General features: G+C 44.5%; 1 protein-coding gene across 2 annotated transcripts in view; it reads left to right on the top strand.

Annotated features, from left to right (window-relative positions):
• Positions 1-25,353, top strand: part of CEP290 (centrosomal protein 290) — a 199,310-nt gene that overhangs the window by 137,872 nt on the left and 36,085 nt on the right. For both annotated transcript variants that reach the window (XM_066591495.1, XM_066591494.1), the window contains exons 41-43: positions 10,688-10,833; positions 12,303-12,458; positions 21,327-21,450. In XM_066591495.1, coding sequence (XP_066447592.1) covers positions 10,688-10,833; positions 12,303-12,458; positions 21,327-21,450 — 426 coding nt within the window. The remainder of the gene's footprint in view (positions 1-10,687; positions 10,834-12,302; positions 12,459-21,326; positions 21,451-25,353) is intronic.

The following is a 25,353-nucleotide window of genomic DNA, read 5'->3' as shown; positions in this document are numbered from 1 at the left end:
ACTACAGCAAAAAAAATACTATACAAGTTTGGTATCGTAGCAATCGTACTGACCCATAGAATAAAAATATCAGGTCGTTTTTTTTCCATTTCTCTCCGCTTAGAATTTTTTTTTTTTTTTGTTTATTCTTTGTTTATTGAAGGAAGTCAAATATGAACAACAATTCGTAACATTACAGGTAATAATAGTTGCATATAATCTTAGCTGAACAAAATCCAGAAACGAGATCGATTTTCCTTTATTATTTTTTTTAACGAGAAAAGTAGAAAGAAAGTAATAATAGAGTTAGAGTTGTGGGGTGCAGGAGAGGTGGGGAGGGCAAGAGAGGATAGAGGGCGGTGAAAAGGAAGGGGGGGGGGAGGGGGGGGATAGGGGGTAGGCACCTCTTGCATCTCCGGCGGTGTAACATTTATGAGAAAGAGGTATGAAACGTGTCAGTAATCAGCTTACGTCTTAATCGGCTGTGTCAACCTAAGATAATAGGCTATTCCAAACCCTACAGCTAAGTCTAAGAGTTAGTCCAAGAACTCCAAGTTTCCCTAAATTGTGTATGCGTTCTGTTTGCCCAGCTCGACAATTCCTCAAATCTACGGATTTCGTTGACTTTTGACAGCCACTGCGAGAAGGTGGGAGCTTGGGGTTGAAGCCAGTTTAAGGGAATAAGAGTTTTTGCTGCTGCTAGAAGGTGCGTGATCAAGTTTATTTTGGAGGGCTTGAAGTTTTCAGACGGTTTAGCAAGAAAGACATGCTCCGGGAGGAGGCTAAAGTCGCTGCTAGTTATGTCTCGTATCTTTGTCTCAACTTGATCCCAGAAGGGTTTTATTCGCGGGCAGGACCACCAGATGTGCACCAGAGAGCCGATGTGTTCACTGCATCGCCAGCATGTATTGGAGTTCGCGAGTTTGTAGGCAAAAAGCCATTCTGGAGATTTGTACCAGCGTGTTAGTAACTTATAATGATTTTCTTGCAATCTGATGCACCTGGAGTGTCCATGAGCGTTTTCTAAGATAGTTTTAACCTCTTTATCTGACAAATTAATCTTAAGTTCTGCTTCCCAGGATCTAATAAATGTGGGTCTGGTAATATCCTGCCGATCGATGAATTTCTTTTTGAGAGTTGAGAGTTTCCTGTTGTGTGTCTGTCTGGCTGTGGCCACTCTTTCAAAATCCGTCAGCGGGCGGGAGGATGAAAATGTTCTATTGAACCTATCAAGGGTTTTTGATAAATGCAAGGTCTGTAGATGGTCGAGAGGGGGATGCGGGACCAGAGCTAGTAGTTTTTCAGTGAGTTGTGTATCTCTGGATGCCCGATGAAACCACAAGTCGTTTATTGTAAGTTTGTTTAGAAGGGTCCAAAGTTTTTCTGTATGTTTATCCAGCTTTATGTTTAAAATCCCTGGAACAAGAGTTAAGGGTGTTATAGGAGAGGGGAAAGGAGCTAATTCTTCTTGTAGAAGGTCCCAAATCTCGCAGGCACCGCTTATAAGTGGGTCATTTGTAGCTTTTTTGTAAATTTTGCCTAAGGGGCACCATAAGTCCTTTGAGAAGGTTGTTCCATATGAGGCATGTGCCAGAGAGCTTACGACTTGGTTTTTAGATGGATTCACTAATTCAAGCCATCTGTTGAGCTGAATAGCTTTATAATATTTTTCGATATCTGGTAGGTTTATTCCTCCTCTCTCCCTTTTCTGTGTTAGCAATTTATGTGAAAGGCGAGGACGCTTGTTATTCCAGAGGAATTTAGAGAAGTTTGACTTAATGCATTTGAAGAATGAGTTTGGTAGGCGAATTGGAATCATTTGGAGTTTATATAGAATTTTTGGTACAATATATGTTTGGATCAGGTTTTTCCTGCCAAACCAGGTTAAGAATGGTAAGTTGTATGTTTTAAGTAACATCATCACTTCTTCTAGAAGAGGAGCGAAATTTTTATTATACAGATTCTCTAAGTTTTTTGTAATCCGTATCCCTAAATAGTCGATGTAAGTTTTGGCCCAGCTGAAGGGTGAGGATGCCTGTAGTGTTTTTACGGCTGTTACAGGGAGTGTGATGTTTAATACAGTAGATTTGGCGGCATTTATTTTGAAGTTTGAGACTGTACCATACAATTGCAATAATTCATTGATTTTGTTCAGGCTCTTTTCGGGATTTGTTAGAATGAATAATATGTCGTCTGCGAAAGCTAGAGTTTTTATTTGATGTTGGTCTAATTTTAGGCCTTGTATATCTTTGCTTTGTCTAACCATCTGCAGCAGAATTTCTATTGAGAGGATGAAAAGAGTAGGGGATAGGGGGCAGCCTTGCCTTGTTCCATTTGAGATTGAAAAAGGTGGGGAGAATATGTCATTGACTTTTATTTTTGCGTGCGGGTTCGAATATAGTGAGAAAATAGCTCGTGTGAGGGAGGGAGGGAAATTAAATTTATCTAATACAGCTCGCATAAAGGTCCAATTCACTCTATCAAATGCTTTTTCAGCATCAATACCTAGCAGGGCTAGGGGTAGTTTTTTATTCTTGGCGTATCTCATAATGTGAAGAAGGCGCGCAGAGTTGTCTTTCCCCTCTCGACCAGCCACAAACCCAGATTGTTCTTCGTTAATTAGCCTCGGTATTATTTTATTAATTCTTCTAGAAATTAGTTTGGCCCATATTTTGACGTCTAAATTTAGAAGCGAAATGGGTCGGTAGCTACTGCACAAATGGGGGTCCTTCCCCTCCTTATGTATAAGGGTAACGTAAGCTTCTTGGGCTTGTTTTGGTAGTTGTGCTCCCTCTAGTAGGGCGTTGAAGGAGGAAACCAATTGAGGTAAGATAATTCCCTGATATTTTTTATAATATGCCAGTGGGAGGCCGTCTGGCCCAGGGCTTTTATGTTGTGCGAAGCTGTTTAAGACAGATGTGAGTTCCTCTAAAGTTACTGGTTTTGTTAAGTCGCAGGCCTCTTCCTCGTTCAGTTTTGGGAGAGCTAATGGGGCAAGTAGGTCCTCAATTTTTTTCTTTTTATCTTCTAGTTCAGTGTTGTCTAGTTTGTTCAAATTATATAGGTCTGTGTAGAACTCTCGAAAAGCTTGAGCTATTTTTATGGAACTGTGATGTAATTTTCCCGCTCCGTCAGCAATTGTGGGGATGTATGTTTTACTCCTCGCTTTTTTGATGTATGAGGTCATGAGTCTACCTCCCTTATTGCCGTGTGCATATAACTGGTGTTTAAAGTATAGTAGGGATTTAGCGAATTTATTATTTAAAATATCTTTGAGTTTTTCTCTAAGCGCTGTTAATTTAGGTTGGGCTTCTTGTGCTTTTTTTTGTTTTGCTATCCGTTCTAGTATAGAAATCTGTGAAAGTATGTCGTCAATCTCCTTTTGATTACGTTTTTTCTGAGTTGCTCCTAGGGCTATGAATATACCTCTGATCACCGCTTTGTGAGTCTCCCAGACCAGCGGTTGTTTGTCTTGAGTTTGAACGTTCTCTTTAAAGAAAAGGTCCAAATTTTTAGCTATTTTTTCCGCTATTTCCTGGTTTTCCAGCAGAGATTCGTTTAGTCTCCATGACCAGTTTTTGCTCACTGAGCTCGGTTTGGTAAGAGAGACTGTTACAGGTGCGTGATCAGAGATTGTTATGTTTCCTATATTCGGGTTTTTTATTTGGTGCATTGAGGCTGAGGAGATAAAGATATAATCAATTCTTTGATGCGATTTATGTACTTGGGAATAGAATGAGTAGTCTTTAACTGTCGGGTTAAGGGTTCTCCAAACATCAATGACTTGAAGGTTTTGGAGTGAGCTAATTAATTTTTTCCGCGCTTTCTGAGATATCTGGGATTTCCCTGAGGATGAATCTAGAAGGGGGTTTATGGTGAGGTTAAGGTCAGCTCCTATTATTATCTTGCCCTCTGCAAATAATTTGAGTTTGTTTAAAGCTTCCAGCAGCCATGCAATCTGATTTTGATTAGGAGTATAGAGATTTACCAGAGTATATGTTTCGGAGTGAATTTTACCCTTTAGGAAGAGCATTCTCCCTTCTGTGTCTGATAATTTTTTCTCAAGGACGAACGGAACCGAGGAGTGAAGTGCTATAGCAACTCCTTTGGACGCGCTTGAGGGGTGGTTGTTAAAGTGCCATTTATCAAATTCTTTTTTAGAAAGTTTTGGGGTATTTTCACCTTTGATGTGAGTCTCCTGTAAGAAGACTATTGAGGATTTTAATTTTTTAAGGAGCCACCTTATTCTACTTCTCTTTTGAGGTGAGTTCATACCTTTTACGTTTAGGGTTGTGATTTTGTATTCTTCCGCCATTATGGGTTGAGGTGCGGGTGAATACGTTTATGCTGCAAGTACCAAAACAGCCAAACGTATTATTTTGGCTGGGTTAGGTGTGGTCTTCGAGTTGGGTAATAGAAGGGGAGGGGGGAAAGAAGGAGTCTGAGGGAGGAAAGAGAGGGGAAAGAGAGACAGGGAAAGGGAGAGAGAGAGAAAAAAAAATTGATTGAATTGAAAAAAAAAAAAACAAGGGATTCTATGAGAGTGTTCCCAGTGGAGTCCGGGAGTAAGATAGAAAAACAATCCTTCTCAAAACGAGGAAAAGGATCGTAAAACTAAGTGTATTAAGTGTTGTAGGTGGAACGTGCCCTACTTAATGCATAGAAGTGCTAATAAACAACATGAAATTTTCTTAGCATGCTAAATTCTTGCATAGTTATGTCTGTGCATAAAAACATCATGTCAAGTATCAAGTATCTCCAAAATACAAACTAACATTGCAGGTGTGCGCGTGACCACCACCCGGCCCCCCCGATACACGCCGCGGGGGAGGAGGGGCGGGAAGGAGGCCAGGCGCAACCACCAATGCGTACATTGAACCAATAAGGTAAATCTTCCGAAGGCTCGCCGAAGGGGCCTCGACTCACAGTGTCGCCAGGAGGCGAAAAGGAGCAAAAAAAAGAAGAAGAAAGGCTCCAGCGCCAACTGGGCCGGGCCCATCTCAAATATAACAGGCGAGCGTGATTATGTCTGTGCATAAAACATCATGTCAAGTATCAAGTATCTCCAGAATACAAACTAACATTGCAGGTGTGCGCGTGACCACCACCCGGCCCCCCCAAATACACGCCGCGTGGGAGGAGGGGCGGGAAGGAGGCCAGGCGCAGCCCACCAATGCATACACTGAACCAATAAGGTAAATCTTCCGAAGGGTCGCCGAAGGGGCCTCGACTGGCAGAGTCGCCAGGAGGCGAAAAGGAGCAAAAAAAAAGAAGAAGAAAGGCTCCAGCGCCAACTGGGCCGGGCCCATCTCAAATATAACAAGCGAGCGTAATTATGTCTGTGCGTAAAACATTGTGTCAAGTATCAATTAACTCCAAAATACCAACTGACACTGTAGGTATGCGCGTGACCGCCACCCGGCCCCCCCAGACACACGACGCGTGGAGGGAGGAGCGGGGAGGAGGCCAGACGCAACCCAACAATGCATATATGAAAACAGCAAGTCAACTCTTCGGAAGGGTCGCCGGATGGGCCTCGGCTCGCATCATCGCCAGGAGGCGAAGAGAAGTAAAAGGCAGAAGACAGGTTCTAACGTCCGCTGGGTCGGGCCCGTCTCAAATATAAGAAACGGGCCAATCGGAGAGTGTCACATTTCCGAGACCAGGCAACACCTTCACCTTTATGTCGTATCATAGCCTTGTGGTGACTAGTCTCCGAAAGGGCGCCACAAAAATTAAGTGTAATTAAACAGGTGGTGGTGCATGGCGGTACTTATCAGAGGTAGATCAAGTCTCTTGTTCTAGCTTTGTCTTTCCCTCCAAGGCGAATTCGGGTTCGCTGCAAGCGTGTCTCGAACGGGTCCTCTACTGCGTATGAGAGGGTTGAAAAGAAGGAAGGGGAAAGAAAAAACACAGGGGACCGGGGAGTCAGAGATAAATTGAAGTTAGTTTAAGTCATACACATTCTGGATATGATAGTTCCAAAGGACGACAGGTCTATGTCAGTCAGGTGAGCTGCATCTTCTGCTTCAGCTCTGACACCCTTCGGTTTCTCAACCATCTTGCAGTATGGGGGTCTCAGTACTCTGTGCCTGCTGGAAGTCGAGTCTGGCTCTGGATCTCCTATTTTTGGGGGATTTGGAGCGTGAGACGGTCTTCCAAGGGGTCTGCTTCTCTAGTCTCCGGTCCCCATCTCTCCCCCCCAGAGGCATCCATGAGGTGATCTGGATTGGCGAGATCCCCAGCACACTCCAAGCTTTCTCCAGATCAGCCGGAGTGTGTATGGTGATCCGTTTACCGTCTTTCTGAATCGCCAGGCCGAAAGGAAAGAGCCATGCGTACTGTAAGTTCTTTGCTCTAAGTGCCTCAAGGAGGGGTTTAAGTTGCCTTCTCTTTGCGAGGGTAGAAGGAGCCAGATCTTGGTATATTTGGAAGACAACGTCCTGATACTTTAATTGGCCTCTGTCTCTAGATGCTGTTAATATTGCATGGGTATCATTGAAAGAGAGTAGGCCGCAAATTATGTCTCTCGGAGGATCTCCGGTTTTTGGTTTGGGTCTTAGGGCTCTGTGAATTCTCTCAATGATGATCTGGCTGGCTCGTTCTTCGCCTAAGAGGTCGGTGAATATGGTTGCGGCAGCACTTCTCAAGGCATCAGTTGAAATAGACTCCGGAATACCCTTAAGTCTAATGTTTCGTCTACGGCTTCTATTTTCTTGATCCTCAATTAAGACTAAGGCTCTGTCAATCTGGTCTCTTTGTGTATCTACATGGTCGGTCAGATCGTTTGTTTGCGCGATGAGATCAGTGTATGTATTCTCCAGATCTTCAACTCTGTTACCTATTTGGTGGATTTCTGTTTTTATTTCTGTCAGTTCTTTCAGTATAGGATGTAGCGCCTGCGCTAGCGCTTTTTTGAGAAAGTTCTTGGTTATACTCGATCTATGTGCACTGCTACATTCTGTATCATTGTCGCTGTCAATATCAGAAGCCGACATATTATCGTCTTCTGTAACCGGCGGTGGGTTTTTCTTGGAAGGGCCTGCTGGAGATTGAGCGCTACGTTTCTTTAAAAAGCGCTGTAAGTCGGGTTGGTTCTTGGAATTTATCTGCTGTCCGGGCGTAGAAACTGCTTTATCTTTTGTCTTTACCATTTTGGAGATAGCTAAGGCTAAGACTCTTGCGTAGGGCACGGTTTAATATGAGTTTTTTTTTTTAGAACATGGTCATTCTACTGCTTTCCCCTTTTTTTTTTTTTTTTTTTTTTTTTTTTTTATAGGGGGAAGAGTATTTGGGGCACACTCCTGTTTCTTTAATAGAGATGGGGAGATAAGGAGGTAGGTGGTTTTGGGAGGTGGGGGACGTGGGCCACCTCTGCAGGAAGAGAGTCTGTGCAGGTCAGTACTGTCTATGAGAAGCACTCTATGTGTGGTACAGAGTGCCCTCTAGTTGTGACTGTCGGCTGGATGTCTGCCTCAGTTCTGGGCTGGAATCCTGCTGTGCTTATGGGTGAGCACTGTCTCCTCCTGTGGAAGGCACTGGCCTCCTTTGCTGGGAACGGAGAGGTAAGCGGGGGCTCCTGTCCCTTTAAGGCTTATGTGTGACAGCCTTATGTGTGGTTTGCAGGTGCCGGCTTACCGTTATGGTTCCCGCGCCCGCCGCCGTCACGGAGCTCCTTATGCCTATGCTGTGTCAGCTCCGGCTCCACCGGTGTATGTGGCAGGGCAAGGAAGCTTCCTTTGCCTTTACAGAATGCTCCGGTTTCTTTCGCTCGCCGGCGTGCAGGCCGCGGTCTCTTGCGGCCGAAAATCTAGCCCCCGGCTCCGGCCTGTCAGCTAGGCCTCAGCTGCCGTAGCTCAAAGCGGCTTCTGCGGAATCCCCGCTCCGGTCTCGACGCTCCCGATGTCTCCGGGAGGACTTCTTAAAGCTTGAGAAGCCTTAGATGAGTGGAGAGGATGTCCCCAAACTTAGTTTTTAGGGTGTTCTCCAGCGGGCTCTCTCTCAGTGCGGCTTCTCAGTATGGTGGTTAGGCCACGCCCCCCGCTTAGAATTTTTTAAAAGCTTTTCAGTAAATTATATGGTACGATAAATAGTGCCATTGAAAAATACAACTCATCCCGCAAAAAACAAGCCCTCATACAGCTACGTCGATGGATAAATTAAGGAGCTACGATTTTTTAAAAGGGAGTAGGAAAAAACAAAAATGGAAAAAAGCAAAAAAGCTCCGTCACTAAGGGGTAAAAGAGCTCTTATTTTTAGGGCCACTTACCCCCTATTTTTAAAAAACTGATAATTTTAATAGCAAACTAATCAACAAAATTCTGAAATCCATACCTTAATTAACTTCAGTAATCACTTCTTATATAAAACATAAATAACCGTATTACACCGAGATCGTGCAAAACATTTATGAAACTTGATTTTTTGGACATTTGACCACTATTATAGGAATTCTGGCCACGGTGCACAGGTGCGAATATCGTTGGCTCTCAGTGGGGCGACTGGAGGAGATTTCTCTTCCAGCTCTCCCCTGCCCCTCTCCATTCACTTAACACAGCAGCCGCTATTTACACTGAATGATCATCATTCATGATTTTCTGCAGCCTAAACGATGAGCAATGATCCTGAACAATCAGCGTTCCTGGTAAATAGCAGGCTGCAGTACTGAACTGTCGCTATGTTAAGTGAATGGAGAGGGGCGGGGGAGAGCGAGGTGTGAAATCGCCTCCAGCCGCTTCGGCCCCCTGCTGGCCACACTGTCACAGAGCCAGAGATACTCGCTCATGTGCAGCAGTACGGGAGGAAGTACTTGCGGGAACGAGTGTTAGGCATCGTTCGCCCGACATTCGTCCCATGTAAATGGGGCTTTAGCTGTGTGCAGCCCCACAGGACGCTGGCCACCAGTTTGTATGGGGTAACCAGACAGATGTAGGCTGGGAGTGATCACCCCCTTTAAGTCTGCCCAGCCGAATCCTCTTCTTCCTGTGAGGCAGTGTCTTGCGCAGCTACATGAATCATCCTCCTCCTAAGGGTGCATACACACAGATGATGTTTCCATCCGAAAAATCTGTCCTAAAATCAGACAGCAATAGTACCCATCTGTATGAATAGTCCGCAGCATGTCCTATTCTTGTCTGACTTCCAGGAGAGAATAGCACATGTCAATGTGCTGTGTTCAGCACATTAGATAGCACACGGGCAAGAATCTCAGGCACAACTTTTTTAACCCCCGTGTACATGTAACTTGGCTCTGTCTCCTCCCCTCTGTTTTTCTGAGGCACTGTTGCCAGCCTATTGGCACCCGTGCAACCCAATTGCTCAGTTTTGCATTTATGTTATGAGCCTGGCACTGGGGCTGTTTTTATTAGCTTTGTTCTGGTACAGTATTTATTCACTGAGCTGTTCTGGTGGGTGTGTGCTGCTAGTTTGATAGTCAGAATACAGGTAGACTGCATATTAGTGCAATATATTTTGCTTTCTCTCCTTATAATTGGGTGACATCAAAAAACATTGTGCACAAGGTGCCATTCAACGTACGGCCGCCACGGAGCACACCTGCAAAAGCAACAGCATGGAGGACAATATACCGCAGTGCTAAGCCATTCCAGTACTGGGGCGAGATAAAGCAATTACTGTGCGATATTAGCCATGTGTGTCTGTGCCTTTCTGCCTCTTCCCCCCTTTAGCATCAACCCTTCTCCTCTCTTCGGTTTTTGTAGATTTCTATGAGCTGCAGCTGTAATTTCATCTCCTTTTGTATGGACTTAAGCAGTATATTCAGAGTGATCAGTGTGGGAGGCAGGAATGCAAGTGGCTATTATGTGTTAAAAAAAAGTCATTTTGTTAAAAAAAAAGAAAATTACAAACTTTCTTGTTTTTGCTTAACGGGAACCTGTCGGTATGTTTGAGCCTCATAAACTACATTATGGAGCTCAAAGTTGAGGGAATTGAGGGTCCAGGTAGTTGGTTCTCATAATCAGAGTCCCCCTTTTCACGACAAATCAGCACACACACACAGGGTGACTCTTTCCCGAAGGCTGTGACAGATCAATGAGAGAGTGTGTGCACACAGCCTTCTGGAATGAGTCACCCTGTCTTTTTTGCACAGATTTCTTTTGGGGGGGCACAGCAGTGGAACGTGGGACCTAGTGAATATGAGACCGCTCCCCAGACCACCTGTTTTCTCACCTTCGGGCCCCATAATGTAGTTTATGGGGCTCAAATGTGCTGACCGATTCCCTTTAAACTAAGTATTGATTTATGAAAAAATTTCAGTTGCTCTTTAAAAAGGTATTACAGTAAATAAGTAATTTTACAGTATGCTTTCTTATCTATTTCAGGTAGTTTTCAAAATCTCTGCTTGTTGTCACTGAATCTGAACTTTCATTGTTTACTTCCAGTAGGTAAACATCTGTCCTGGTTATGTGACAAATAGGTGCAGTGGTCATTACAAGGCACATCTGATGACTGTACTGTAATGAAACTCTAATCAGATGGTCACATGACAAGGGCAGATTATTTTACAGTACTATACTGCTATATGAATGTGTACATAACTAGTCCCTGCCCTCCAGCAGCTGTGGTCCCCAGGACTGATTTTAGCTCAAGGTTATAGAACTACCTGTGCTTTGCTATAAACATTATTTGCACGACTATACAGAATTCCTTAGATAACTGTAATTACAGGTTAATCATTTTTCCACTTTAGAGCTCCAAAGAAGAGATAATAAGGTGGGAAGAAGGCAAAAAATGGCAAACTAAATTAGAAGGAATGCGCACCAAGCTTCGAGATAAAGAGAAGGAAGTAGAGACACTAACAAAACAGCTGACGACACTCAAAGATCTATATTCCAAGTGAGTTCTCAGGGCAGGTTTATTGACTGCATTCAAAAATATTTTTTTTGCTTTCCAGTTGGGTATCTGACCTGTTCCTGATTTCCTTCGTTGTACATTTCTCATACTGAATGAATGGTTTCTGCCATTTAAACAAGATGTCTCTTAAACGCAAAAGAACACATAAAACGTGTGTACCTTTTACAGCACAGGTCAAGATGCACATTTAGTTACAGTTCATCATTTAAATCCGTGCCCTGCCAAGAGTTTGGGCATAAGACATTCGGTGGGGAACTTAAAGTGTGTATTCCCATAAGACAGTTTCCATATGTGTATCCCTGCAGCCAGGCTTAATTTTCTTGTGCAAATTTTAAGGAAGTCTACAAGCAGTTTTACTGATGCAGAACTGCTGACAGCTCTATGTAGAGTCAGGGAAGCACTTAAGTGAGAAAGGCCCCATTCTGAGCAAGAAGCTGTATAAGGTGTGTTTATGACTAGAGATGAGCGAGTATACTCGCTAAGGCACATTACTCGAGCGAGTAGTGCCTTAGTCGAGTATCTCCCCGCTCGTCTCTAAAGATTCGGGTGACGGGTGAGTTGTGTCGGGAAGCGGGGGGAAGAGAGGGAGAGAGATCTCCCCTCCGTTCCTCCACGCTGTCCCCCGCCACTCTCCGCCCCTCACCGGCCCCCGAATCTTTAGAGATAAGCGGGAAGATACTCGGCTAAGGCACTACTCGCTCGAGTAATGTGCCTTAGCGAGTATACTCGCTCATCTCTATTTATGACCTAATACAGGAGTGTTTGCAAAAATGCTGACAGGCTCCTTTTTAAATCAAGGAACTTGGCCCGGATTGAAAATGATTCTGTTGTTTACAAGGTAGCTCATATTACAGCCTATATGCACAAGGGTGATACATTTGCTGCACTATGGTTACCCTACTACAAACAAACTGTATGTTAAGCCTGATTCTGCAGTGATGCATTATTCCTTTACTCATTTACTCCTCAGTACTATACAGCCATCTGTGGTCAGCAGGTCAGTATTCACGCATAGCAATGTATCAGTGAAAAAGACTTCTGAACTGCATTTTCTCACAGAAATCAGAGTTTGCAGAGCTATGTCCATGTGAAAGAAAATAGGGGAGGAAACATTGGCACAATCTAAAGCAATGGGAGAAGGCAGTTGTGAGAGCGAGACCTTGTTACACAGGGAACACCCACTAAGCTCTGAACTTGAATCCCCACAAGCAGACCTCTCAGAGAAAGTAGCCTTTTATGTAGTGCATCTTGAACCTCTCTGGGTACACACACAACTTACAAATCATTTGATAAAGGTGCACATAAGCTTTTCAAAGAAAAGTTCTGCAGTAACTACAGTTCCTGACCTATACCTTGTATAATAAGTATCTTTCATGTCTAAATATATAGTTTTTGATATTGCGTGACTTAGCTGGTTTTTAGTGCTAATAAGTGTATGTATTCTATCGTAGAGCTGACCAGGAGAAAATAGTGTTACAAAAAAGACTGAAATCTCGAGGTATAACTGCGGATCAAGTAGTAGGAGTAAGAGCTGTGGAGTCGGAAAGAGAAATTGAAGAACTTCGGAAGAAGAACATTGAATTAGAAAATGAAATGTCTTACATGAAGTATGAACTTTTTCTATTCAATTAATTTATGATAATTTATAATAGTTGATATTTGATTATTTTTTTTATTCAATAATTTTTATTGAGTTTTGATTTTTTTTTTTTCACGCATAAACCTACATTTCTAACCTCCTTCCGCCTCCCCCTTACCCCAAATCCTCCCTCTTCTCTCTATCTGTCACATTCCAAACAGTTAGTTCAGTTTATAACACCATACACATCAACATATTAGACGATAATTATTTCAGTTGATACATAATGTCCTTGGATGTAAAGAGTCCTTTTCAATGGTATCTTGTAGTATGATCTCCTCTTCCGGAGAACACAGGGAATCTGCCTGTAACGCTATATCAAGTACACAAGTATAGCATATGACCCATATAGCATATTTACCATATATTTACCATATTAAGTTTGTGTCCCCATTACCATCCACTGCAACAGAGCAGCTATACAACTCTCATTCCTAGGCTGGGTTAGCATTATAATCTAGTTGTTAACTGCTAGTCCCTGATTTCCTACTCCAGGCGTAGTCAGCCATTTCCCGCATATCTTGTCATATTTATGGCCAGTGTTTCTTTTGAGATATATCCCTTTTTTCCAGGGTAATAGATAATTAACTTTAGTTTTAAACTCTCCTTCTGTGGGGGGGTCAATGTTAGGCTATCAGTTTTCTTGCTATATAGAGTAACTTCACCACTGCTATTTGTTCTTGTTCCTCTATTGGTAGATCACTCGCATAACCGAGTATGCATACTAGTGGAGAAAGATCTAAATTAATTTTATATACAGTATTGATTAATGAGTGTACATCCATCCAATTTCTGTTTAATTTTGGGCATCTCCACATCATGTGTATTAATCCTGCACTTTGGATCTTCCATCGCCTACATAGCCGTTTTGACATTTGATTGATTCATCTTTAGATATACAGCAATTAGACTTCACACCTGTTATGGGAATAAATATCATATTCCATGAACTTCACTGTCTGCTCCAAATTGGTTAGAATGAGAAGTAGCATGCAGGCAAATGTATCGGAGTCTGACTCCATGTGGGTCATTCTCTAGTACACGTCTAATTAATTCACATCATAACGGTATAGATATAGTTGGACATGATGCATCAATACACATGTACTCCCCCAACATCATAACAACTCATGATTGGCTTAGTATGTAATGACTCTATGATGTACATATCTTAACGCCCCAAGTTATATGCCGCTACCAAACACGTACCGTATTTTTCGCTCTATATAAGACGCACTTTTTTCCCCTCCAAAGTTGGGTGAAAAAGTCAGTGCGTCTTATAGAGCGAACGTGCCGAGATCAGACCCGGCCGGAGATGAAGAGGATCGCGAATCCTTCTCACTGAGCTGCCGGCCGTTTGCATACAAAGCCAGCACAGCAGTAGAGCAGAGCGGCCGCACAACAGCTGATTGCTGGGGGCGGGGGAGGAGCAGGGAGCAGAGCGGCCGCACAACAACTGGTTGCTGGGGGCGGTGGAGGAGCAGGGAGCACAGCTGACCGGCCCGTACAACAGCTGATTGCTGGGGGCGGGGGAGGAGCAGAGAGCAGAGCGGCTGGCCGCTACAGCAGCTGATTGTGGGGGCGGGGGAGGAGCAGGGAGCAGAGCGGCCCGTACAGCAGCTGATTGCTGAGGGCGGGGGGTGAAGCAGGAAGCTATTGTACAGACAGGCAGCTCCTGCTAGATTGCCGACAGTGTGAAAGATAGCAGGTCTGCTCCACACCAGCACCCATACAACAGCTGATTAGTGAGAGGGAGCTGCTGCTCCCCCCTGCCTCAGCAGTCAGCTGTATGTACAGACACTCTCACATCTGCCAGCTACATAGGAGAGGGAGGGGGAGGGGCAGAGGGAGAAAGAGCTGCCTGTATTGTGTATATATTTGTGCCTAGTTATGCATAACCATAATGATACATGCCATGCAGGGTTCCAGGAAAGTTGGGTGACAACTAATTGAATCATCACATTGTCACTCAGCTCTTCCAGGATCCTGAATGCCAACTGCAGAGTTATGTAAGCATGCATACCACATGCATTGTCATAACTATTCAACGTGGGATTCGGGGCTCCTGGAAAGCTGGATGACAAGTAATTAGATCACCATTACATTTATACTCAGCTTTCCTGGATCCTGAATGACAGGTTGACCTAGTGGTATATACTTCATTCCGAGGCGGTACTACTGCTCTTTATTCCTCCTGTAATACCTCCCTCACTGCCTGGTCTGGGGAGTTCAAAATATTTTTCTCCTATTTTCCTCCTCTAAAACCCAGGTGCGTCTTATCATCCGATGCGTCTTATTCCTAAAACTCAAGTAGCACAGACTTTATTAATATCCCTGCCTGGAGCAAGGTATGTGAGAGAGAAGATAAGAAGCAGCCCCCCCTTCATGAGAATGAGCATCCCAGGTCCTTCTTGTGAGAAACACATCTAGAGACCGTCCTGGGAACCATGCGTAGGAGAGTGTGTTGGAGATGGCGCACAAGCATCCAATACACACACACCAGTGTACAATATTGAACCAGTTAACCATTTAACTGCTAGCTATTTCCTAGATAGATAGATGTGTGTAATCTAAAATATATATATATATATATATATATATATATATAATATAATGTATGTATGTTTGCCTAGGCCAATGTAAGAAACACATATATCATTAGTATAACACACCTATAAACCTTTCTCATGGATTAGTCATGCACCTACCTCGTTAATACTTGACACAGAGGCCAACAGCTTCCTTTTCCATCTAGAAAATACAATTCAAAAAGTGTTTTCCAAAAATTATATAAATGGCTCCAAAAACAGTGAAAGTGAAATTTATTAATTCAGCTTTATACTTCTGCTCAGCTTTACCACCATCACTTTCCAGTTCTAGCACCCCATCCTCTGTTTTACCCAGCAACAGAATGAGGCTGTCACTTGGGGCAATCACAAGAAACCCATTTTAAAAATTGCATGGTTACTGTAAAAGAAATAGATGCTTTCAACAGTTTATAGAAACTAAAGTATCATTGGTCTAGCCAAAGTGCTTACATGGTTTTTAATATGTGTATTGTTTGTATGACTAAGTTACATATGTGTGAGGCTTTTCACAAACACTGTCCACTTGTTCCTCTGCTACCGGTGCTTCTAAAACTTTTCCCTTTCCATAAACAATCAGTGTTCTGAAACTTCTTGCTTCATGGGCGCTCACCTGATGCTGACATCACAGAAAGCTGCAGTCTCAAAAACGTTTATCCCAATTCTATGCTACTATGCATATTCCGTGTCTACCTGTTTAATGGTTTTGGTTCTATATAATGTTGAAAGTGTGTATTTCTTTTCTAGTAAGCATCTATATACATCACTGTGGAGAAGTGTAACATAAGAGTAGCTTTGTCTTGTCAGTCTGCTTTGCATTTCCCACATCACACTAACTCGGCATCCAAACCATAAGTGGCACACAGATTCCCTGAAGTGCTCAGTCCTTCTGTAAGAAATACGCATAATAAAGTGATCTTGAAATACTGTCGCCTGTATGAAAGCGCTTGGATTGCTGCTTTCAGCTTCTATATATTCATTAGTGACTTGTACTGTGTGATCTGTACACTGCGTAGTAGGCATGCATTAGCTCATATCTTTTTTTATTTCTAATGAGCATCTCTTCTTCTATAGAGAAGAGATGTGTAGATCAGTGCAACATTCATAAATGGTTATGGAATGAAATCCACCAGTAGACGCCATTTAAAGATATAGACATACGGCAGCACCAGTATACAGCTTTTTTTCAACATTGTTGTTCCTACTTTCTCACTTGCTTCTTTTAGAGAAATTGGAAGAACCTCCAATCTGTTTATACGAGTATCGGTCTCATTGCTGGACTTTCTACAGTTGTTTCTGAATTCTTATGATTTTTGCAAGCGATAGGGCTTAGATAAATGGGAATGAAGCCATTAAAAGTCATGGGTTTCATAATTCAGCGTTTTCTCGCACCGCTCATAAATCACGCGATTTTCTCGACAGTGTGAAGGCAGCCATACTGTATGTACAGTTGCAATCAAAATCATTCAATTCCCATTGAAAATCAGGTTCACTTGCAAACTGTATGAACTTTCAGCTATTTGATAAAAAAAATAAATAAATAAAACACGAACAATATAAATCACTCAGTACAATTAATATAACAAGGGGAGTCTCCAAATTCAAGACAGAATGCTACATTTAATGACTACAAGTCTCAGAATTATTTAACCCCTTCATGACTGGTGTCTTCAGTACTTGGTAAAGCAATAATGTGATCCGTAGCTAGACACAAGCTTCTGGCAGCATTTCTGGGGAATCTTGGCCCATTCCTCATGGACAATAGTCTCCAGTTCACTAATAAGGCTTGCAAGCTGCAACCGCTTTCTTCAGAACCCAACATAGATTTTCTATTGGGTTCAAGTCAGGCGACTGTGATGACCATTCCAGAATCTTCCAGGACTTCTTCTGAAACCATCCTTGGTGGACTGAGAGGCATGCTTGGAATCATTGTCATGTTGGAAGGTCCAATGAAGCCGAAGTTTCTGCTTCCTCACATAAGGCATGATGTTTTCTCCTAGGATTTCCTGATGCTAGATTAATTCCATCTTGCCCTCCACACTCTGCAAGTTTCCAGTGCCGGAGGAAGCAAAGCAGCCCCAGAGCATCACCAAGCCACCGTCATGCTGCATTGTAGGCAGGGGGTTCCTTTCATCAGTCCTTCTCCAGACATACCACTGATCCATAGGCCTGAAAGGTCCAGTTTTGTTGCCAATGATCCACAGAACATAATCCCAAAACTTCTATGGCTTATTTATATACTTTTGAACATATTAGAGGCAACTTTTTTTGTGCTTTGGGGTCCATAGATTAGTACATGTTGGAGTTTAGGCATGAAGCCCTTCAGTGTTTAGTATGTGCCAGCTGCCACGATTTCTTGCTGCGGGTCTTTTTGCAATCACTTGAGGATTTTTAACCACCTGCCTCCTCAGACATCTGGTAGCAGCAAGTGATCACTTTATCTTACTGCCACATCCAGAGAGTGTTGTAACCAGTGTTTCTTTAACTTTAAACCTCCGAATTATACTTCCAACTGTATTTACCTAGGAACATCAGTGCCTTTACTATATTTTTGTAGTCTTTTACATCAGGCAATAATTTCTTCTCTTGCCTTTTTAGGCCTCACCCTTCACTTAACCATATTTCTAATATGCAATTAAACATCACAGTTAACAAAGTCCTAGCCAGTCCGGGTATTTAATGTGTTTTATCTTAAGCACACCTGATGTAACCAATGAAGCCTTTTATTAGTTACATCAGGTGTACTTGAGATAACACCAGATTTACAGATGTGTGATCTTGTAAGGAATTCTGTTCATTAGACTGTGGTAGTAATTAAGTGGAATTTTGTGTTGAATTTGGAGAAACCACTTGTTATATCAGTTCTGGTGAGCTATTTAATTTGTTCTTGTTTGATTGTTTCTTTTGCAAACAGCTGAAAGTTTGTAAATTTTGCAAATAAACCTAATTTCAAGGGGTGAAGAATTTTGATTGCAACTGTAATGGTGCTGTATTTAATTAATGAAAACTGTTAGCAACGCATTATGTTAAGAAAAAATATATCTAGTTCTAGTACTGATGATCTGTCGTCTTTTGTGAAATCAGGTCCAGTGATCACTTCACAAAGTCAATTCTAGTGACCATATCTAGAAACCGCTCTAGCACTGAGTGTATAGTTGTAGGACCATCAGATTTAGATTATGCCATTAGTTAACGAATGACCACTACATGTAGCATCACTTAGGATTGCTTATAGCTATGGTTTCCAGACCCGTGACCATGTGTAAAATCTTTAAAGATAGGCACATTGCTAAGAACATTTTAATAGTGTCTTTTTAGTATCCACCATAATATTCCTTAATCTAGCATGTATAGTTTCAATTATTTGAATCTGACATAAAGGTCACTAAATTAAATGTGATATATTGTGACCCTCCCATAAAGTCACCGCACATATTATGCACAGTGTAAAAAAAAATCAGACTTTCTTCTTGTAATTGGTTTAAGAATAACAGCTTAAATGCATCACTGGAATTAATTTGCCAGGTTAATGTCTGAAGAATAGAGGGTACTGGAGATTCTTGAGATAATTAGAGACATTACACATGGATGCACAATGTAATAATTTGGTTGGGAAAGCCTAACCTCTGCATATAAGCAGAGAGATATATTATTGTTAACCTTGTCGCAAAGGATGAAGAAAAATACTGCACTTGCTTTTTAAAGGAACACTAAACCTAGAATTGAATAATAAACTTCAGCAAGAAATATAGCTGCCCTCACTATTCGTCAGATTGCAGCATCCTCTGCAAGATCCTGAAACTAAGGGTCCTCTAGAAATCCTGCTGAGAACAAAGGCGTTAAAGAGAACCTATAGATTCATATTGAACCAAAAAGAGTTCTTAAAATAGATGTCATTAAAAAATGTTACAAAGCAAGCATACCATTAAGTAAATTACCCAACTCCCACAGAAGTCAAGGCCGAATTTCCCTTTTGTTGATTCCTACAATCACTTACGCCAACACACATTGTCAGGATGTGAGATCTTTGTATATATCGCAAGATGTTGCAGCTCTGAGCGCTGTCAGCCACCTAAATACAGTAGTTACCAATCAGCAACTGCTGCATTACTGTATTAATTAGTAACTGCTGCATTAAAGCAGCAGTCTGCACTGGTTTAGTCACAGCCGCAATCTTGGTGCTGCGGTAAATTATTGGAATATGCTGTATATGCCAAGAAACCCATGACTTGGAAGTAAACCTCGTACTCATGGGGGGTGTCATGATTTATTTAATGGTGTGGCATTTTTTTAAATAGATTTTTTTTTAATTACATCTATTTTAAAAACTACTGATTTGGGGGATCTACACACATTTCAGTGATTAGTTTCTATTGTCTCCTGTTGATCTGTTGCATTTTCGGTTGGTGACTGACTGAGGTTTAACAAATGGAGTAAAGAAGAAAAAAATTTGCACAATCTGTAGTGTGGATTTTAAATCCTCAGTGTGTCAACTTTTTTACTGCAGATTTTAAAGGGGTTTTTCGAGCAAATCCTATTCATGATCTATCCCAGCATAGGTGATCAATAGTTGTTCAGCTGGGGTTTACTGCTCAAGACCCTGGCCAATCAGCTGATCTGACACCTGTTGTGAGCCCCATAATACACAGGAGTATGAAGCAGAAGCAGTTAGCTCCAACCAACCTCTGTGTAGTGGCTGTGGCTCATAATTGCAGGTGCAGATGTCAATTACTTTAATGGGATTTAGAATTGCATTTACCAGCGACGGCCACCACACAGGAGTCAGAGCTAACTATTTTTGCTGCGTACCCTGCATGTTGTGGCTCTGACAAGGGGCGTCCGATCGGCTGATCAGCCAGGGTCCCAACCGTCGGGCCCCAGCTGACAAACTGTTAATGACCTATCCTCAGGATAGTTCCTTAATAGCATTTGCGGCACATCTTCAGTGGATTTTAGTGCAGTTTTTGCAGCTTTGAATCCACATCATTTCGCCATACCCTCACTGAGATTGTGAAGAGAAGGAGTAAGGGATGACTGAGCCCCTGGGACATGAAGAATATTTATTCCTTTTGTAAATTTTTCTGTTTTAATTGTAATGTGAGGTCAAACGGGAGCAAGTAAAGGAAGAGATTAAGGAAGGAAGTGTTGAGAAAATGCACAAAAATAAATCTCCCGTGTACAGTGTTCCCTTAAAGAAGATGTCAGTGGATTTTTTACATTTTATTTTAGATTCTCTTGCTCATGCTTACACAGCTACAATGTAATAAACACCAAGCTACATTCACCTTTTTGAGGTATTGGCCGCTCCTGTCCCACCGGTGTCCACTTTAAGTACCACAGATCATGAGCGGTCTATACTCGTAACCACTATGGCCAATCACTGGCCTCAGTGTTTGTACTGCTAAGGATAGTGATAGACCACAGCAGTCAGAAGCCTAGACAGCACGTGATTTGCTGTACCCTGAAGTAAGGAAAGACCCATGCAGCAAGGACCTTAAAAAAGGTAAATCTAGTTTAACGTTATTTATATTATAGCTGTGTAAGCGGGGAAAAAAATCCTATAGACAACCCATTTAAGTCGCTTGATATTACAACTAGAGATGAGCGAACGTGCCCGTTTAGGACAATTACTCGATCGGGCATCAGTTTTTTTCAAGTAACTGCCTACTCGGGGCGAAAAGATTCGGGGGGGGGGTCGGCGGGGTGGAGCCGGGGATGGCAGGAGGGAACAGGGGGGAGCTGCTCTCTTCCCACTCCCCACCACAACCCCCGCTCACCCCCAGCGTCCCCCGAATCTTTTTGCCCGATTTAGGCAGTTACTCGAAAAAAGCGATGCTCAATCGAGTAATTGCTCTAAACGAGCATGCTCGCTCATCTCTAATTACAACCTTTCGGACTTAGAAGAAAGTTTTTAGATTATATAATATAAATGTAATAGTATATATGGTTCATCTCCAGGAGCATATTGAAGGAATGCTAAAAACATAACATAAAAACATTTCCATGGTTTGCATATATATTAGACCTAACTGACCATTGATACATTTTAGATGAATACTCTATTTAATTGAATTGTTGCCCAGATTATCATTCACTGTGATGTTTCATTTACAAAAAAGAAAGTATTCCCGCTGATTGATGTTTTATAAGTTTGTCTGTTGTTGTACCTTGACGGCTGCTCAGATTAAATATTTCATTACATTTATTCATTTCTAAATAAATAATTAGCAATTCTTATTTCTTACTCACAGAACAAAGCAGGCTTTACCTCGGGATTCTGTGGTAGATGAACTGCACTTAAAAAATCAGTATCTGCAAGAAAAGATCCAAGTATTGGAACGCCAGATTTCAAAGGAAAACCTATCCAGGCCCTCTGTAAGTTGTGCTGTACATGTCACTTGGAATGATTTACATGCTGGTTTTGAAGGGGTTTTTCCACTTTTCTCGTCCGTATCATTGGGGGCCACAGCCTAGACCATGGGATATAGCCACTGCCCTAGGAGGCGACACTAAGCAAAAAAGTGTTAGCTCCTCCCTACCTGGCTATATCCCCCCTGCAGGCACTCAGCTAATTAGTCTTTAGCTTAGTGTCTGCTAGGAGGCAGACATGGAAAGAGCTATTCGCGGGAATCCGGGGAGTCGGGGCTTTTCCCTGGCTCTACTGGCCTCCCGGGGGAGACGCAGGCAGGGGGTGTCTCCACCACTACTGCGGCGTCTCACCCAGAGAAGAAAAAGGGGCCCGACCATGCAATGCGCATCTGAGTCGGTTACCCGCCAGCCATAGGGCTCCCCCTCCCTGGAGTAGCGCACTGTCTGACGGTGACGCGTAGGGGGCAGCACTGCTGGAGTAGTCGACGCAAGGGCAGGCTGTGGCTCCCAGGACAAAGACACCCCCGCTTGGGACTATGGAGCATTCCGGCGCCACACGGACAGACCGCACAGCCGAACTTTGAACGCATACCTTAAGGAGCATCAGGACGTCGGCGGTGGCAACGGCGGGGGCAGCGGCAGCGGCGATGGCAGCGGCGATAGCAGCAGCGAAGGCAGCGGCAGCTCTCCCGGCCAGGGATAGAAGCTTGCGTGTCGCAGGACGCCGGGACGCCGGCCGGCAGGCCACTTCCGGGCACGGCGCTCCGGGGGGCGGAGCGCCGTCGTCACGGCCGGAAAGCGTCACTTCCGGGTCGCGGGGACGCTTCCGGGGCAGGCCACGCCCCCTCCGACCGGGGTGAGTGTAAAAAGACCGCCGGACAGAGGAATGGCCGCGCTCTGGGACACTTCATTGGTCTACACCTCTGAGCCCAGCACCTGCAGCTCGCCTGAAGCACACACAGCCTTCCAGCCGTTCAGCCCTGCAGTCCTGCAGTTTCCCTCTGCAGTTTCCTTCTGCAACGGAGAAAGCACCCGGACAGCAGCAGCACCTCCTGTCTCGGGCACCAGCAGCAGTAGCAACTCCGCAGCAGTCCCTGCCACAGCACCTGCCGGGTCACCAACGCCGCGAGATCGTATGGTACACCAGCGTCGACTTCCGACAGCACCCAAGCGTCAGGACCAGAGGCTCCAGCTGGACCGGGGGAACCGCAGAAACAGCTGCTAGACCGGGTAAGCCCTGCCCAAGGCAGCACTTTGCGGTGTTCTCCCCTCGCCCTCCCCATCCCCCCTGCAGGCATTCCTGTAACGGTACTTAGCTTTCCCGCTACCTGGGAATTGTTTTCTGTTGCCATGTCTGACCCTAGATCAGAGGGTTCCAACCCGGCCAAGGGGAGGGTGAAGCATTACGCTTGCACTACCTGCAGCGGTAAGTTCGCTTGCGGTCAAGTCGACCCCCGCTGCACTAGATGTGCCGCGGTGCGCGCAGCCCCAGGGTCCCCGGTGCCCCCCGCCGCCCCTGTGGAGCCAGGGCCCGAACCCCAACGGGCGAGGTCCCTGGCCGCTGCCGTTTCTGGCTTGGCCATATCCTCTGCGGCGATTTTACGCCGGTTAGAGCCCAGCTCAGACGCGTCCTCCTCGGAGTATGCACGAGAGAGGGCACACAAAAGGAGGAGGTCCCTTAGCAGCGAGGACACTCCCCATAGATCGCGCCACACCGGGAGGTCGTCTGGACCCTCAAAGTCCAGACGATCCAGGGACTCTCATGGCTCTCATGGTCCAGGGAGTCCGTGCATACTTATCATAGATCAAGGCTTTTTTTCACGGTCCCGGTATTCTGTGAGACCAGCCCGGGCTCGCGATGAGTCCCCTCGAGCATCTTGCTCATGGGCGCCCCAGGACACGGCCCAAACGGCAGGCAAGGGCAGTGGGTCTGAAGACTACGACCACTCTGCAGGCTCGTCAGTTTTGGAACTAGACGAGGAACAGGTGTCGCGCCTAGCCAGCCTAATGTACGGCCTGGTAATATCCATAAGAGAAACCCTCCAAGTAATGGAGGAAACAGTGCAGACGCCTCCTTCCGCGGTGTCATTTAGACGGCAGAAGGAGATCACGACAGGTCTTCCCAGACCATCCGGATTTTTCGGAGGTTCTTAATAAGGGATGGCAGAACCCGGATAAGAAATTTAGGCAACCCGGGAAGACTTGGGAAAGTACATACCCATTCCCAGGGGGCCTGAAAAAGGGGTTGGGCGGTACCTCCGGTAGTTGACCCGCCAGTGTCGTGACTGTCTAGAAGCACAGCACTGCCAACAGCCAAGGTAGCAATGCTGGCTAATCCTCAAGACAGGAAGCTGGATGCGTGGGCAAAACCGTGTTTTAAGCCACAGGCACCGCATGGGTCAGCAAGGCATCCATAGCCTGGGCCAAGCAGCTATGGAGAGACAGTGTAACAGGCGCTCCACCAAATGAGTTGCTCGAACTGACAGACAACGTCATACAGGCAAACAAATTTGTATGCACAGCAGAACTAGACGCAGCCAAGTTCGGTGCCCGGCCATCCGCTGCATCGGTGACGGCAAGGAGAACTCTCTGGCTGAAAAAAGCTGGTCAGCAGATACAGCATCCAAGATGGCCCTAACAAAATGGCCATTCGAAGGAAACAGGCTGTTTGGACCTAAACTGGATGACATGGTAAAGGGCGCTACAGGCGGCAAGAGCACGTCGTTACCACAAATGCCGGCAAGAAAGGAGAAGGTTCCACTAAAAAGGAAACCGTTCTTTCTTTTAGATCCTTTCGGCGTTTTTTTTGTTTTTTTTTTTCATCCCGCCCAGGGTCAGGGCAGTGGTCCCAGTCTACAAGAACCCCGACAGACGCAAAGAGGGGCCCCTCTTTCAAAACAAGGCAAACATGGCGATCCCGACCCGGAATATCTAAAACAGCGGGATCAAAAGAGCGCGGCATGAGATGCTGCCCCCACCCGGTGTCACCAGGGTGGGGGGGGCAGGCTCTCCCAATTGCGAGAGACATGGGGGAGGCGCGTGAGTAACAAGTGGGTGCAGGAAATTGTGACATCCGGTTACGCAATCGAATTCACGACTCCCCCACGGAATTCATTCTGCAGGTCCAGAGTGCCTACCATCCCGGAAGGAGTAGCCAACCTACAGCAGGCAGTGCGGAACCTTCTGGCACAGGGGGTTGTGAAACCGATACCGGAGGCACAAGAGAGGCAAGGGTTCTATTTGAATCTTTTTCTTGTACCCAAAAAGGACGGCAGAGTGAGGCATGGTGCTGGATTTAAGGAGGGGAACCAATTCATCAGAACAAAACATTTCCGGACAGAGTCAATCAAGTCCGTGATAACCTCCATGCAACCGGGCGAATTTCTGTCCTCAATAGATATCAAGGACGCTTATCTCCATATCCCGATTCGGGAAACGCATCAAAAATTCCTTCGTTTCGAAACACAGGGAAGGTATTTTCAGTTTACGGCGCTGCCATTCGGCCTGTCTACCTCTCCAAGGGTCTTTACGAAGGTACTAGCAGCAGTGATGGCGCCACTCCATGCGGAAGGTATATCAGCCATTCCATACCTGGACGATATACTAATAAAGGCACCGTCGTGGGACGGCAACATCAAAAGCGTACACGTCACGATGAAGATTCTAGAAGAATTCGGCTGGATAGTGAACCGCGAAAAATCATGCCTAATATCGACACAACACTTGGAGTTTTGGGCATGATATTCGATACCAGCCAGCACCAGGTCCGGCTACCTCAAGCAAAGGTAGACAAGCTCCGGCAGGGGGTCCGGTCCCTAATACAGGGGAAACCGTTAACCCTCAGACACTGCATGGCTATCCTGGGCCAGATGGTGGCAGCATTCGAGGCGGTTCCGTTCGCCCAGTTTC

The sequence above is a fragment of the Eleutherodactylus coqui genome, chromosome 2, assembly GCF_035609145.1.
Source record: "Eleutherodactylus coqui strain aEleCoq1 chromosome 2, aEleCoq1.hap1, whole genome shotgun sequence".
In the NCBI taxonomy this organism is placed as follows: domain Eukaryota; kingdom Metazoa; phylum Chordata; class Amphibia; order Anura; family Eleutherodactylidae; genus Eleutherodactylus; species Eleutherodactylus coqui.
The sequence above is the reverse complement of the archived record's forward strand: the minus strand, read 5'-3'. Positions and strand labels throughout refer to the sequence as shown.